Source organism: Chanodichthys erythropterus, chromosome 17, assembly GCF_024489055.1.
Source record: "Chanodichthys erythropterus isolate Z2021 chromosome 17, ASM2448905v1, whole genome shotgun sequence".
In the NCBI taxonomy this organism is placed as follows: Eukaryota; Metazoa; Chordata; class Actinopteri; order Cypriniformes; family Xenocyprididae; genus Chanodichthys; species Chanodichthys erythropterus.
The window spans coordinates 25745481-25762467 of NC_090237.1; the positions used below are offsets into that span (position 1 = coordinate 25745481).

Here is a 16987-nt window from a genome sequence, read left to right on the forward strand (position 1 = left end):
TCAAGTTATCATGGATCATGTCAGTTATTATTGCTCCATCTGCCATTTTTCGCTGTTTTCCTTGCTTGCTTACCTAGTCTGATTATTCAGCTGTGCACATCCAGACATCCTGCCCTTGTCTAATGCCTCAATCATGGGCTGGCATATGCGAATATTGGGGTTGTACATATTAATGATCTCGACTGTTACGCAACAGTCGGTGTTATGTTGAGATTCGCCTGTTCTTCGGAGGTCTTTTAAACAAATGAGATTTATATAAGAAGGAGGAAACAATGGAGTTTGAGACACACTGTATGTCTTTTCCATGTACTGAACACTTGTTATTCAACTATGCCAAGATAAATTCAATATTTAATTCTAGGGCACCTTTAAGTTATTGAAATATTAACTACATATTTCAAATCTAAAACTACATAATTAAAAAAAATAAAACATTTACTAAAACAGATGGAAAACATTACCTGACATCAGAGTAACGTGAACAAACAAATGTGTTGTTAAATTATTGAAATATTAACTAATTATTATTAAAATATTAAATTCTTCAAGTAAATATTTTCTGGTCCAAGGAGTTTGGCTGACAAAAAGGTTTGGGAATCTGTGATAGGAATTAATAAATATTAAAAAATATTCTCCAATCATCTACTGTATAGTGACAATAGTGACAAAGATCCATATAGGAATCGATCATACTAACCCTCCACTTATTTAAATGATATATTCTGTATTCTTAAAAAACAATTGTAATATATCTGCGGAAGAGGCCCATTCATTTTAAAAGTACCCCAATAGTAAAAAAAAAAAAAAAAAAAAAAAAAATACACTCCGCATTCTCTGTGTATTTAGACAGGTTAGGCTCCCATGTTAAACAGCAAGAACCAGCTCAGAGCGAAAAGTTTCCATTGCAACTGACCCAGCATTCACCGATCCATTAAATTAATGCAATTTCTTTTTCCGTTCGCTTACATCACCATTTCAGGAAGATGTGGCTTGTATGCATCCGCACCAAATAAAACAGGCCGCACTCATTTTGCAATTTGCTTGGAGAAACATTTCTAACAGAGGTCATAACCCTGTAGAAATGGAGGAAATGCTGTTTACTCTGATTCTAATCATTTTTTTATTTTATTTTTTTGGTTTATAAAGTATATCTGCAACCACAAAAAAAGTAACTGTAAAAGCCAAACAGGAAATGTAATAACATATTAAGCTGATGCAAATGTAGTAATGTAAATGTAAAGAAAGTCAAGCAAACCTCTGAACAGCTAAAATAATCTTGAAGCAAGGCTTGAGGTTTTACTCGCAATCACACGCTCTCACAGCCACATGTGTTATCATATCATCACATCTGTGGTGCTGATAAGAACAAAGCATCTGTGAAATACTAACAACGAGTGAAAACATAATGATGGAGAGTAGAGGTTATCTAACAGGCCTTCGGAGGGAATGGTAAAGGAAGCACATATGGATTCTGGGAAGGCTGGATTTCAACAGTGGGGTGTGGATCCCTGGATTCAGACGTCAGAATTGCAGGAGCAGAGATTTTGTGTTTTTGAAACACATTTAAGTAATTAATCAAGGTGAGAGTGATGTTTTGAGGTACAAATCCTGGACAAGAACCAGGAAACAAAACATCAAGTGTTTTTCCAACTCTCAACACTGCCATCAAGCAAATGTGCTTCAGGAAAATTTTAAAAAAGTTGCTAGTGTTGATTTTACTCTGAAGTAATTTGCCCTCAAGCGTTTGGACTGGACAAGATCACATAATCACATACAAATATCTTAACCTAAGGTTAAAATAACTTAGCCCTTGACTGCTGAGATCAATTGGGTGTATGGAAACTTACCCAAACAACAACTAATGGGTATAAACGAGCATGGCCGATGTCCTCAAAACGTTTCACCATTTCTGGGACCCCTGAGAAGCTTGATCCACTCATCTAAAATAAAGACACAAGTCATGTTAGTCACAACAAACTAAAATTTCTAATATATGTCTGTAAAAAGTACTGTGAACAAGTGCAGTAGACTTATTCAGATTAAATAGAACTTCTTATGAATGAATGAGGCATTTATATAGCACTTTTAATATATGCTACAGTACACCAATTATGGGTTTTGATTAGAAATGTTTTACGTTTTTACATCAAACATCATATTTTTGTATTATTATATTTATATAGTTAAACAATAAATATAACTTACCCATCAGGAATTGACTGAATCACGATAATATATTCATTATTGTTCAAAACTTTGAGGTCAGAAAGTTTTTTTTGATAAAAATTCATACTTTTATTCAAAAAGGACACATTATATTGAAAAAAAGTGACAGTAAAGACATTTATAATGTAACAAAATATTTATATTTCAAATAAAGGCTGTTCTTTTGAACTTTGTATTTATAAAACAATCATAAAAATGTAGTGGTTTGCACAAATATATGAAGCAGCACTGTTTTCAACATTGATAATAATAAGAAATGTTTCTTGAGCAGCAAATCACCATATTAGAATGATTTCTGAAGGATCATGTGACACTGAAGACTGGAGTAATGAAGCTGAAAATTCAGCTTCACCATCACAGGAATAAATTACATTTTAAAAATATAGAAAAGTTATTTAAATTTAGTTATTTTAAAGGTGCCGTAGAACGTGTTTTCAAAAGATGTAATATAAGTCTAAGGTGTCCCCTGAATGTGTCTGTGAAGTTTCAGCTCAAAATACCCCCCAGATTTTTTTTTTATTCATTTTTTTAACTGCCTATTTTGGGGCATCATTAAATATGCACCGATTCAGGCTGCTGCACCTTTAAATTCTCGTGCTCCCCACCCACGGAGCTCGCGCCTGCCTTAAACAGCATAAACAAAGTTCACACAGCTAATATAACCCTCAAAATGGATCTTTACAAAGTGTTCGTCATGGAGCATATCAGATTATGTAAGTATGGTATTTATTTGGATGTTTTGATTCTGAATGAGTTTGATAGTGCTCCGTGGCTAAAGCTAACGTTACACACTGTTGGAGAGATTTATAAAGAATGAAGTTGTGTTTATGAATTATACAGACTGCAAGTGTTTAAAAATGAAAATAACGACAGTCTTGTCTCCGTGAATACAGTAAGAAACGATGGTAACTTTAACCACATTTAACAGTACATTAGCAACATGCTAACGAAACATTTAGAAAGACAATTTACATATTAATGATCCCGACTGTTACGTAACAGTCTGTGTTATGTTGAGATTCGCCTGTTCGTCAGAGGTCTTTTAAACAAATGAGATTTATATAAGAAGGAGGAAACAATGGAGTTTGAGACTCACTGTATGTCACTTCCATGTACTGATCTCTTGTTATTTAACTATGTCAAGATAAATTCAATTTTTAATTCTAGGGCACCTTTAAGTTATTTTATTTAAAAATGTTTCACAATATTGTTTTTACTATATTTTTGATAAAAAAAAATGCAGCCATGGTGAACATAAGAGACTTGTTTCAAAAAGATTAGCAGAATGAATCAAAAGTCAAAAATCTAATTTAATTTCAAAAAAATGTAAAGTTGTTTCAGAGGGAGATCCAATTTATTATATTTCGATTCAAGATTTTAAGACAAACTATTTTGGATATAATATTATATTAACAGATGAATCATTCACAATAAGACCAGTTACATGCAATAAGAAAGTCAAATTTGATTTATGTGGAGTTTAACGTGTAATTACTTGTGCATGCGTCTACCGTTGACGTACAGATATGTGTATGAAGTTTCTGGTTTTGGACAGGTACTCTGTATTATTCTCCTTTGCACATGAAATGACGTCTGTCTCCATCTGAGAGCAGGAGAAAAGAGCCCAAAATCAATAAAACAAGCAATCTCACAATCACGGCAGACAAAAATATTATTTATTAAGATGTAATGACTCATCCCTTTTCATAAAAAGCAACACAACCACAGATGCTATACATATGAAATCCTATCATAGTCCTCAAATCAAATCATATCCTGTCCCTGGCCTAGTCGAATATCTTGTACAGAGATGAAATAAACAGAAATAAACAGAAGTGTTTGGCACGGACTCGACCTTGACGAGAAAATTGGAAATATGAAATGGCTATTGGAAACATATGCAGGGACTTATTCGCTCTTGAAAGATAACCAACCGCGGCTTTAGACAAAAACCAGTTCGCTCCAAGCTGTGGATTTACGAGATCATTTCGACATCTGAACCAGGTTGGGCTGTTGAGCCCACACGAGATGCTGTTCACAGGTTATTTGAATGGTGGCAGACCAAGAATAAGCAGTTCATAATGACCAAAACCACAAAAAAAAACCAATCACATTCAACAAGCCACACACTTAGTCCTCATTAGGCGTTATAGGTTGTGCAAAAATTCTGGTAATGCTTTAATTTCCAGACATTTTCAAAGAACTGACCTTTCTGATCATTCTTAGGGATTTGTAAACCATTCAAAAACAGAAACGTCTTTTTACCAGACAAGGGGTTCAATTTTAACCACAGTTACGTGTTGGGAATCATGTCGGCTCATGTTGTGGTTTAATCCGAGGTTGACGTAGGAATACATTACAGCCAAGAGTTATGCAGTATCACTGAAATGCCAGGATTACATGTAGTCAATGGAATTTTATAGTCTCCGATGGATTTAAAGTGTAAATCGAAAGACTTCTTTTCGTGTGAGATTTACTTACGTGGCTTAAGATGATATATACACTACCTACATGCTCTCAGTACTAAATTATCTTGAATTACCACAGCTGAGGAATGTGAATATCACTCTCAGTCATATACGAAATGTCACGTTCGAGATCTGCACCTTATGGTGCACGGATTCAGACTTTAATCCAAGCAAAAAGTGTTTGCCCCTAGTGAACATGAGCCTTTGATGAAAGTCGGCGGCAACCCGTTCCAGGTCTTATCTGCAGCGTACATGGGTGTAATTATTACATCTCGCTAAAAGGATCATCTTATCACTCTCTGTTGTCCTTTATAACCAAAACACGTAGCCAAGGCCAATCGTACCACCTGCACGCCTGGAATGGGCTCAACTCGAGTTCCACATCGCTGTAATGGAGACACTGTAATGGGGATTATATTTACCAAATGGCACTGGGACAAATTCAGTTCCTCATCTGTAATCTCCTGCTTTTCTTTCATCTCCCTCAAGTCGCAGGAACAGCTCGGGAGAACTGACCCCGACCGGCACCTGGGGGAGCGGCAACGTCTGGAACCAATCAGCCGTACGGGACGCTGGGTGCTCTCATGTTTGCAACATTATCAAGAGGAGGACATGTGCTTGATGAAGAACTTGGAACGGCTACAAAGGAGGATGGGCTTCCACTGCACGGAGCCCGAATGTAACACGTCATATTTCCTTTTTGTCAGTGCACAGGAAGATGGATCTCCTACCGTGAAAGCTACAATGAGAAGACATGTCTCAAGCTGGACCGCCTCCAAAAATCAAAGTGGAATAAATGGGAAGGTGGTCACACTTGTACAAGACACCTTATCCATTTCAGCAATTACATCCAATGGTACGGCTAGATTATTGCTCAAGCCATCTGTAACTCTTCATGCAGGTGAAAGCTTGGTTGTTGGGGTGGGGGGTTTGTAAAGGGAGTTGGGGCATAGGAAATTGGGGTAAAGGGAGTCGAGATGGAGATAGATATCTTTAAACATCTAGATACTCAACGCATTCCTAAGAAAATCCTATTTTAACCAAACCGTAAGAAGAGAGATGTCATCTTCAACATACCATGTTCAGATTTTTCTGAAGCGTTTTGGCCAACTCAACAGCTTCTGCTTCAGCTCCTGCAATGATACAGGCTGACATCGAAAGTGTCTCTGAAGGGAAAATGAAAAGAATGTTTCAGGACTAAATGGATAATAAAGTAAAGATCACTGCCATACTGAGTATATTTGATTTAGCCTTAGTCACTGTAATTTAAACTTGTTTGTAAGTCAGTGTTGGAAAAGCTGCTCTGAGAGTGTTGGTCAGCTAAACTACAAATTCACAATATTGAAGCTAAGGTCAACATGGGTAAAACACAAAAAAGAGAACTTAAATGGATCTACAGGGGTCTTTCTTAAATATCTTCAATATCTTAAATACGACTATAAAATAATATAGTTTACTTTTACAATTGAAGTAGTATTTATCTGGAACAAAAACAATGAAAACCACATTAAACTTGAACAAAACTTTTAAAAAAATAATTCAATATAAAAACTGGATCAAAATATAGTGACAAACTAATAATTAAAAAAAAGAATAAAATAAAACAAAAACACACTCATTTGAATGGCTCAATAATTTTCTTGAAAAATAAAATAAAAGCTATGTGTTCTTGTGTGTAAAGTAGTGTTAATTTCGTTAATGAAATCTATGATGAAAAATGTTCGTCAATTAAGTTTTTTCCCCTGACTAAGACAAGACGATGACGAGACGATAATAAGGCCATTTAATGATAACTGTGACTATATCAACATGCGGAGGCGCCATGACTTGAAAACACCGACACACGGCAAAGTTGAACTGGAGTTCAGCGATCTCCATTTAAAGTATTCTGCTTAAATGAAAATGTCATTCAGCCTGTCTGTGTTCTGTCATGGATCTTGACTGTATTGTTTGTGATTGTGGTTGCTGATTGTACTTACGCAACCTCTGTGTGGAAATATGTACAGACTTTTTCACCATTGTTTTAATAGAGAAACATTAACCCTTTGATGCATAAGCTATGAAAACCCCTTCTAATGCATAACATGGGTCAAAAATGACCCGTATTCATTTCCTATATAATTTCAATAACGGTTGAGTGTTTCTTTGTTCAAATCAAAAATCATTATGTTCATTTTTTCTTTCTTACTTTATAAACAAACACAGTTTTTGTTTGTCTACATCAATTTTACACACATGGGTCAAAAATGACCCGTATTCATTTCCTATGTAATTTCAGTCATGACTGAGTGTTTCTTCGCTGAATCTTTGAAAGAAATGTATTTTATCATTTATTTATTCCAGGTATTCCTTAAATATCTTGTTTTTGATTTTAACAAATCATTGTTTTTATTTTTTCTTTATTTTTTTATAAACAAACACAGCTTTTGTATTTCTACATCAATTTTACACACATGGGTCAAAAATGACCCATATAGAAACCTTTGCAAATTTTCACAAGTACGAACATATTTACTGCAGACAACTGTTCATCTGCCACACATTTCACCTCTCAACATGGCTGCTTTTGTATATTTGATGGATGAAAGTCATATTATATTTCATATAATAGGCTATATATTATATTTCATAATTTGTATTTTTTGTCATAAACAAATGCTACTGGTCACTTTTTAAATCTATCAATGTTCCTGAAAAGTAACAGTTTTGAACAAGGTTTCTGTCCAACAGTGAAAATATATAATAAGTGTATCGATCAACAGTGCTTTTGAATTTCTTTATCTAGAGTGTTAGTGGCTGGTCCTCAACAGAACTGAGGTGGATGATGACATCACTGTAAAAAAAAGCTGAAAGTGTACTTTGTGCACAGTCAAACGCAATTTAAATGTGTATGAGCAGGTTGCACATACAGTTACAGAAATCCAGCGGAAATTATAAAAAGTTACAAAAATCTGTATGCTGATCCTCATATACGCATACAAAAGTGAGGTATACATTGGCCTTTAGAATGGTAATGACACAAAAAAAAAAAAATATTCAAAAAGGAAAAATTAAAATAAGGAATTGTTTATTGAGTAATAGATAGAATAATGAATGATAAAATTAATTTATTGTAATATATGCGATATAGAAAGTAATAACTCATTCAGGTCACTTTAGACCCATGTTGTATATGTCCAAAACTGTTACTTTTCAGGAACACTGACAGACTTAAAGGGTGACCAATTGTGAAATATATAGCCTAATATATTAAAAATAATAAGACTTGCATCCATCAAATATACAAAAGTAGCCTTTTTAAGATGTGAGATGTGTGGCAGATGAACAGTTGTCTGCAGTAAATATGTTCCTACTTGCAAAAATTTGCAAATATTAAAGATTTCTATATGGGTCATTTTTGACCCATGTGTGTAAAATTGATGTAGAAACTGTGTTTGTTTATAAAGTAAGAAAGAAAAAATAAACAATTATTTATAGAAAATCAAAAACAAGATATTTAAGGAATACCTGGAATAAATAAATGATAAAATACATTTCTTTCAAAGATTCAGCAAATAAACACTCAACCGTTATTGAAATTACATAGGAAATGAATACGGGTCATTTTTGACCCATGTGTGTAAAATTGATGTAGACAAACAAAAACTGTGTTTGTTTATAAAGTAAGAAAGAAAAAAATGAACATTGATTTTTTACAATCAAAAACAAGATATTTAAGGAGTACCTGGAATAAATGAATGATAAAATACTTTTTTTTTAAAGATTCAGCAAAGAAACACTCAACCGTTATTGAAATTATGAATACGGGTCATTTTTGACCCATGTTGCGCATTAGAAGGGTAGTGATACAAAAATGATTTTTATTAAAAAAGTAAGAAAGAAAACATTTAAATGAGGATTTGTGATGATCAAAAACAAGTTAATTGAGGAATACCTGGAATACTGAATGATGAAATTAATTTCTTGCAAAGATATAGAAAATAAAAACTCAGCCGGGACATTTTTGACCCATGTTATGCATCAAAGGGTTAAAGGGTTAGTTCACCCAAAAATGAAATCCGATGTCTCCGTGAGGCCTCCATAGGTAATGGACACTTCCTCTCTCAAGATCCATTAATGTACTAAAAACATTTTTAAATCAGTTCATGTGAGCACAGTGGTTCAATATTAATATTATAAAGCGACGAAAATATTTTTGGAGCGCCAAAAAAGCTAAATAACTTATTTAGTGATGGTCGATTTCAAAACACTGCTTCATGAAGCATCGGAGCACAGTGAACCTGTGTATCGAATCTGTTGTTCAGAACGGCAAAGTCATGTGATTTCAGCCGTTGGCAGTTTAACATGCGATCCGAATCATGATTCGACACACTGATTAATTATGCTCCGATGCTTCCTGAAGCAGTGTTTTGAAATCGGCCATCACTATATAAGTCGTTATTTTGTTTTTTTTTGGCACTCCAAAAATATTCTCGTCACTTTATAATGTTAATATTGAACCACTGTACTCACATGAGCTGATTTAAATAAGTTTTTAGTACATTAATGGATCTTGCGAGAGGAAATGTCATTGCTCCCTATGGAGGCCTCACTGAGCCATCGGATTTCAACTAAAATATCTTAATTTGTGTTCTGAAGATTAATGAAGGTCTTACGGGTGTGGAACGACATGAGGGTGAGTAATTAATGACATTATTTTCATTTTTGGGTGAATTAACCCTTTAATGCAACGTAGAATTATTGGGAGAGAAACTATTAGGAGTTTCTCTGTTATAATATTTGAGATTAGTTTTTTGTTTTACCAGTTTTAATAACATAGACAGGGCGAGTGTATATCTAAAGTCTTTGGTGTTTATTTAGCTTAGGCTATTGATTGGCTTTAATAAATCTGTACACAAGATGAGGTTAAATAAACCATGCATATGAATCGATATTCTGTTGATTTGTGCTTATTGATGAAAGAGCAACTTCTGATGAAATGTAAAAATAAATTTCCCAAACGACAACAATTGCAATTAAAATTGAGCAAAATAATATATTTTTTTATCATTTTAACCATTATACAGTGTGACAAAAATATGATAAAAATGTGTTTCCATTGACTAAAACGAGAGTAAAATGCTCAGCCATTTAGTCGACTAAAACTTAACTAAACAAAAACAGGACAAGGTTGACTAAATATGATAAAAACTAAAAGTAATATTTGACACAGGACTAAGAAAACTAGGTGACAAAATCACTGTAGCCCATCACAGACATATCTGTTAAGCATGTGAACAAAATGGCCAATCAGAGGTGTTTAAGAATCAGCTCAACAGTGCTCAAAATGCTAGGTGAAATGCTGGTATGGTCACATTTTTAAAATTTCAGTACTGATTTGGTACCAAAGTCTACTTTGGACAACACTTAAGGAACAAGTTTTATGTAATAAAAATTAAAAAAAACTAAACAATGTGCAATAAATGTTTAACACTTCAGGCATTTTATCTCAAGTACACAGGAGGTTCATGAGCTTCTTTCATACAGAAAGCTATCAAAGTTAAGTCTTAGTAACAATCCTTGCTTTTAAACTCAAGGATAAATGGCTTTTTCCCAACCTTTCTCCAAAGGTAAAAACAGGGATAAAAAAACAGGGATATAGTGGACTAGGTAAAGGAAACTATAAAAACAGCCAGAGGGATACTTGATTGTAAAGACAGACATCAGAAAGTGGTAAGAGGACAATTCTCAGCCAAGTATAAAATGTTCTTAGGCAATTTGTTGCTTTATTCCACGTAGGTTGGCATTATGGAAATGGGTTACAAGCCAACAGCAGCTTAATGCACTGATTGAATAGACAGGGTCATAATCTTATTAACTGAGTACAAGGAACTATATTTGAACCACTAATACAATTTAACCACCAAATACTGTACTTAATGGCAAAATAGAAGGTTTTGTCCAATTCTTTGATTTCTGTCCAAACCAGAAAACTGGCATGCTGCTTGGTCGGCATACTTACAGGTCACAATAGGTCACCTTTGTAATTTGTCTTAAAAAGATTGTTTGTATATAAAAAGACAGCAAGTAGACATATTGAAATGGCGGTTTGCTTCTGTGGTTCACAGCCTCTCTTTGTATATTTACATACACTTTACTAACAGTTTGTTTTTGTCTCTAACTGTGGAAAATGATCTATTTTGACTTGCCCAGTTCAAATGCATAATTAAACAAGATCAACTCTGCAATAACAACAGTGAATGGCAATATTGTATTCCCAGCAAAGACTAAAATCGGTGGCCTATGAAATATTTATTTCTTTATTGCACAACATAAATTCAATACCTTTAATAATAGCCTCCGCAGCTGCTAGATCTCGCTTGTATGTTACCTACAAAAAATAAACAAGTGTTATAAAATAACATTAAAGGACTGTGCAAAAATAACTGCTTGTGTATGGTAGAAATGGGCCAAATATGACTGAATATTAGTTTTCATGGCTGTACACATTGTTAGGAATGATTTACGGTTTGTTGCACATACACATACAGTGAGGTCCAAAAGTCTGAGACCACTAGTTATTATACTTCAACTTTTCATTTTGCTGACTGAATACAAACTGTTTAATTACAGTGGATCAGTATAACAAGTAGAAACGAAGAACACAAATGAATTTCTGAAATTAGTAAACTATAAATTCTAGACCTTTTTTATAAATTTAAATGGGGAAAAAACAAAAACTGAAACATTTTTCAATGCATTTTCAAGACTTTTGGACCTGCAATTTATGGCATAAATTATATACATGGCTGCGAAAAAGTCAAACTTTTTGTTGCTTACTTTCCACAGAGTCGGTGGTCCCTCTATGAGCTTTGCATTCGTGCCACAGTACTGCAGGGCCAAATGTAGGCACTCTGTGCCAAACTCAAAGTCAAATTCACTGCACTGCAAAGGAACAATCGGGACAAAAATACAGAACAAAATTAAACAAGAAGCCCTGTAGTTTGATGCACTGCAAAAAATAATAATACAAATTTTGTCTTGTTTTCCAGTACAAATATCTAAACATTCTTAAAATCAAGTTACATTTACTTGAGAAGCTTGATGAAAACAGTGACAAACAGCAGAATTTAACGAAATGTTTAAATATATTTTTAATTAAAAAGTGGATGCAAGGTTAATAATTTTTCTTGAAATAAAATAAATACAAAAAAAAAAAAATAGGTGCACTGCAAAAAAATTTTCTAAACATTTTTAAATCAAGATACATTTACATGAGAAGCAAAATTAAGTCTTGTTTTATCAAAACTTATCAACATTTTGTGGCTTGATGCTTAAAATAAATAAAAAAAATCTCTGCCAGTGGCATAATAATAAAAAAAATCATTTAAAGGGAATTATTTTTACCCCATTGACAGATATTTTAAGTGCATATTTGCTTAATTTTCATATATTTTTAAGACATGTTATCTTATGTCATTTTGCTTCTCAAGTATTTGCATCTTGATTTAAGAATGCTTTGATATTGTTACTGGAAAACAAGACAAAAATACTGGGGAAGAAAACCTCCAGTCACCTGTGAAGGAAATAACTTCTGAGGTCATGAAGGACTGTTTCTAACAGAAATGAGCATCAAGGCATGTACGATTTTTGTAAGAAAAAAAAAAAAAGAAAAAAAAAAGTCCCTGATCCTGGTAACACATTAAAAAAGCTGAATAGAGTTCTTGAAGCGAATCGCTCTAAGACAGCGGTTGGATTACACAAGCTAAATCATGCCACCCGAGACGTTAGGAGGGCAATATCTACAGCAATATTTCATCCTGGGTGGAGGGGAGAGCTTCGCTTACAGGGCTCTGTGATTTCAAGGCAAATTAAAGGAGAAAGTCCTGCAATCATTTAACCTTTGGCATTTTTCCCCCTTTTCATCAACACACAGCCAGACCCTCACGGGGTTGGATGTCTCTTCTTTTGTGCAGCTCAAGCTCTCTGAGACTCAATGGGATGGCATGCTGAAATGGCATCAGTCATTTCGAGTCTACCACAGAGAGGGTTGACACATGGCCGTTGGCTACATCCAAAAACCCTCACTCAAAACACCCACCTGAAATAACCCCCATTGTAAAAAGCGTCAAACGTGCTGAATACTACATAAAAAAGAAGTATGGACTGCCTTATGTCACGTGATGGCAGTCTCTCATAGAAAACTGGGTTCAAAAAGCAAGGAGAAGCATATAAATCTTCACAGACCCTTCACTGTTGGGGTTGGAGAAGAAAAGCCCCAGAAGAGCCGGGGTGTCAGGTAACCCAAGCGGGCTTGATATTACCCATTCTTCAGATTGCCTCATTCTCTGTATTTCTCTATGTCATGGTTTTATCTTTATTTAGAATTAATTAAGGACGGACAGCTGCGACTTGACACAGAAAACTCACGCCAATGTTCGATATCGCAGCCAAAATCAACAGGACCGTGAAATCAAAGTTTTCCAGGAGCAAAAAATTCAGCACGCGAAAAATGGTCCTCTCAGCGCTCCTATAAATCTCAATGCTTCTTTTTAACACTTCTATCTGTTACCATTATCGAAAGTTTGACCAAAGGCTAAATCAAATCCAAAGATTACAAAGTCCTGCGGCTATAAACGAGGTAAAATCCACTTTCACAAGAAACCTTTGTCTGGATGAAAAAGCACAGTTTCTGTGAAAGCATTGTTTGAGTGGATCTTGAGAGAAAATACAGCAATAAAACTGCTATTCTGCAGTCAGCTACGTAACCTAGGCCAGAATAAACCATTATGATTTATTCTTCTGACACACAACACACTACCATGGGAATAAATATAATAATACTCAAGTCGCAGTGCCTTAGAGCAGAAGAAACTGTGGATTTATGCAAATCTCAGGTACAATGAACAAAAGAGGAAAGTTACTCCAAGATTTGATCACTGAGAGTTTCTTTGTCACAATGAGGTAATTGTTGTAGTAAGCTCCAAACGCATTGGATACTACATTAAAAAGAGTCACAAAGAATACTGGGTTCAAAACTCAATGAGCAGTGCATAAATTTAATATAAATAATAAATATAATAACATAATAATAAATAATTATTTAAATTACAGAATATGTATTTAATTAATATATATATATATATATATAGTAATTAATATAAATATTTACATTAATATTTTATATTAAAAAATTTAGATTTTATAAAAATGTATATAAAAACAAATATTAAGATTGAAGAATCTCATTGAAAATTAGCTTAAAAAACATTGGCAGTGCATAAATAAATATAGATTTAGATTTAGATATATGTAGATATAGATAGATAGTCAAACCAAAAATTATTCAGACATTTTTGGTAATACTAGTGGGTGCAGGACACTATAGTTCATTTATGTAAGTGAGGATAGCAAAATAAAGTAAACTGTGACATATTATAACCAAAAATTCTTCAAACAGTGGACTACCAGTAAAATTGATAAAAATGTGGGACAAAAATTATTCAGACACTTTGACCTGACCATGTTTTGCTGAAGTGTTATCTGACATAATTAAAGGTTTCCTAGAATTGAAAATTGAATTTACCTCAGCATAGTTAAATAATTAGAGTTCAGTACATGGAAATGACATACAGTGAGTTTCAAACTCCATTGTTTCCTCCTTCTTATATAAATCTCATTTGTTTAAAAGACCTCCGAAGAACAGGCGAATCTCAACATAACACTGACTGTTACGTAACAGTCGGGATCATTAATATGTATGACCCCAATATTTGCATATGCCAGCCCATGTTCAAGCATTAGACAAGGGCAGAATGTCTGGATCTGCACAGCTGAATCATCAGACTAGGTAAGCAAGCAAGAACAATAGCGAAAAATGGCAGATGGAGCAATAATAACTGACATGATCCAGGATTATCATGATATTTTAGTGATATTTGTAAACTGTCTTTCTAAATGTTTCGTTACTTTGTAAAGATCCATTTTGAGGGTAATATTAGCTGTGTGAACTTTGTTTATGCAATGTATTATAGAGTTGCGAGCTTCAGGGCAGGGAGCGTGAGTATTTAAAGGGGAAGCACGCTGAATCAGCGCATTTATAATGATGCCCCAAAATAGGCAGTTAAAAAAAATGAATAATAAAAAATCTATGGGCTGAAACTTCACAGACACATCCAGGGGACACCTTAGACTTATATTACAGCTTGTGAAAAAGCTTCTTTTTTTTTTTTTTTATAACAAATACATATAAAAACAAATATTGAGATGCCCAATATTACAATAAAAGTCACAAGGTGTCTGAGGCTTGTATTATCAGTCAACTTTAATGTTCTTTGCACATTAAAAATGAGGTTTAAGCTAACTAATAAATATGCATAGGTTGCTCATACCTGCTGGTAGGCTTGGAAAATAATATCATAAAGAAATCCTTGAGGCATTTCACTGGCTCTGTACTTCGCTCTCTCAAGCGAGTGGTCCAGGTACCCTTCTGACGTGGTTGCAATAACTGTGGACACCAGAGGACGTATTGCACCCGAGGCCTGGAAAGAACAAGAAAGGTGGACAATAGGACAATTAAAAACATGCCCTGTGAAAATCTGTTTATTCGTGATTACTAAACAATGGTGCATTTGGGTCAGGCAATGAATCACTATCCTTCTCAAATTCTTATGAGCGTTTCATAAACATCTGGGTTTTGCTTTCCAGCCCTTGTCATAGCCTTGGAGAGGAGATTTAAAAGAAAATTACAGAAATCTTGAACCTCACGTATCAAAGCCAGCAAAAACATTGCTAAAATATCTTATCCGGTTTCATGCTGTAAGGAGTAGTGCTGAGAGGTGTCAACAATATGTTTATCTTAGTGATTTATGGACATTGGAACAGGCCGCAATGCAGTCAAACCACAAATGAAGCAGAATTTCTCGTCTTCTGCTAAATTATTCTGTTCCTGATACAGATTTCAAAACGTTTAACTTGGAAAGGTGGAATATTCTGTAGGTAGCGATTCTGGTTCTGTAGCATATCTGAAAATTCATAGATATTAAAAGAGATTCTCTTTTTTGAGTTTTTTATATTTATTTTAAAACTGTAGTATTGTAAAATATTATTTAGGGCCCTATGATTTCTGCAATGCTGAAAACATCACAGAATTAATCCATGGGGTTTGTAGGGCTGTACACTTAATATGGATAAGCATTTGTGGATATTTAACTGCGAAAGGACCATTTAAATAGGAATTCATGTTTTTCACGTGTCTCTGTGTGGACGAATGGCGCGGTTTCGTAAACTACACTGAAGCATCCATGAATCTCGTGTTTTCAGCATCTGCCTTCTCACTATATGAGGACATGAACACAAACTTCGTCTCCAGAGCTGCTCTGAGATTCACTTCACCAGCATTTCACCATTTCATTTGAGAAAAACTATCACATCCTGTATTGTACACACAGAAACTCAAAAATCTTCACGATTAACCAACAAAATAAAAGTTTGGTTTAACAAGAAACTTGTTCACAAGAAATTGTGACAGAAATATATTATTACTGTAAATTAAAATGTACCTCTCAAAGTAATATAATAATAATAAAAAATAATAATAATACAATTATTAAAACTTAAAGGAATAATCAAACTATTTTTCTTATATATTGTATATATATTATGTACACATATTAATACCGAACCGTTTCGGTACAGGGCTTTCAGTATGGTGCATGTGTGTACAGAATGCATTACATTGCAACATTAAGGTCTCCTGTTTGGGAACACTTTGATTTCTCAGTGAATTTCGACAACGGACAAAGACAGGTGGATAAGACAATAGCAGCAGGCCCTACACGATGAATTCAGCGTTTTAGTCTAACCACCATTAACCACCAATTATCACAATAAGCTCTGCGCTTTGTTATTTTTGATAAGAAACAAAGTGTCATCCTTTAAATTCTGCTCACAAAATCACAAAATTCAAACAGAAAATGCTGTTTTGACGCACTTTGATGTGGTGTGACAGATCACTGCATAGGCACCTCAGTTCAAGCAAAGCACGAACGAACACGATCATCTCTTCCTCTTTAAAACTAGCTACAGAATAAACATGAATGAACATCTAAAGGTATGTTGAAAGGTACAGTACAACTTACTGAAACGGTCATAACTCGTGTAATCTCTCAATCAGTATTTCAACCGCGGAAAGACGTCAATAAAACAGCTTGTAAACAATGTCATGCATTTACCTCAGAAAAGCCATTCAGAGTCCAAAATTTCTATTAGCCCATATATTCATTATATTTTACTTAACCTGTTAGTGAGGTCTT

At 34.2% G+C, this 16987-nt stretch overlaps 1 protein-coding gene across 2 annotated transcripts in view; it reads right to left on the minus strand.

The window, feature by feature from the left end:
- crppa (CDP-L-ribitol pyrophosphorylase A) overlaps nt 1-16987 on the minus strand; it is a 42789-nt gene that overhangs the window by 20282 nt on the left and 5520 nt on the right. The window contains exons 3-8 of one of the 2 annotated variants that reach the window (XM_067365555.1): nt 15065-15214; nt 11514-11618; nt 11019-11064; nt 5772-5860; nt 3749-3829; nt 1848-1940 (exon numbers count right to left, since the gene is read on the minus strand). In XM_067365555.1, the coding sequence (XP_067221656.1) occupies nt 1848-1940; nt 3749-3829; nt 5772-5860; nt 11019-11064; nt 11514-11618; nt 15065-15214 (564 nt within the window). The remainder of the gene's footprint in view (nt 1-1847; nt 1941-3748; nt 3830-5771; nt 5861-11018; nt 11065-11513; nt 11619-15064; nt 15215-16987) is intronic. The other variant, XM_067365556.1, reaches the window with a different exon arrangement.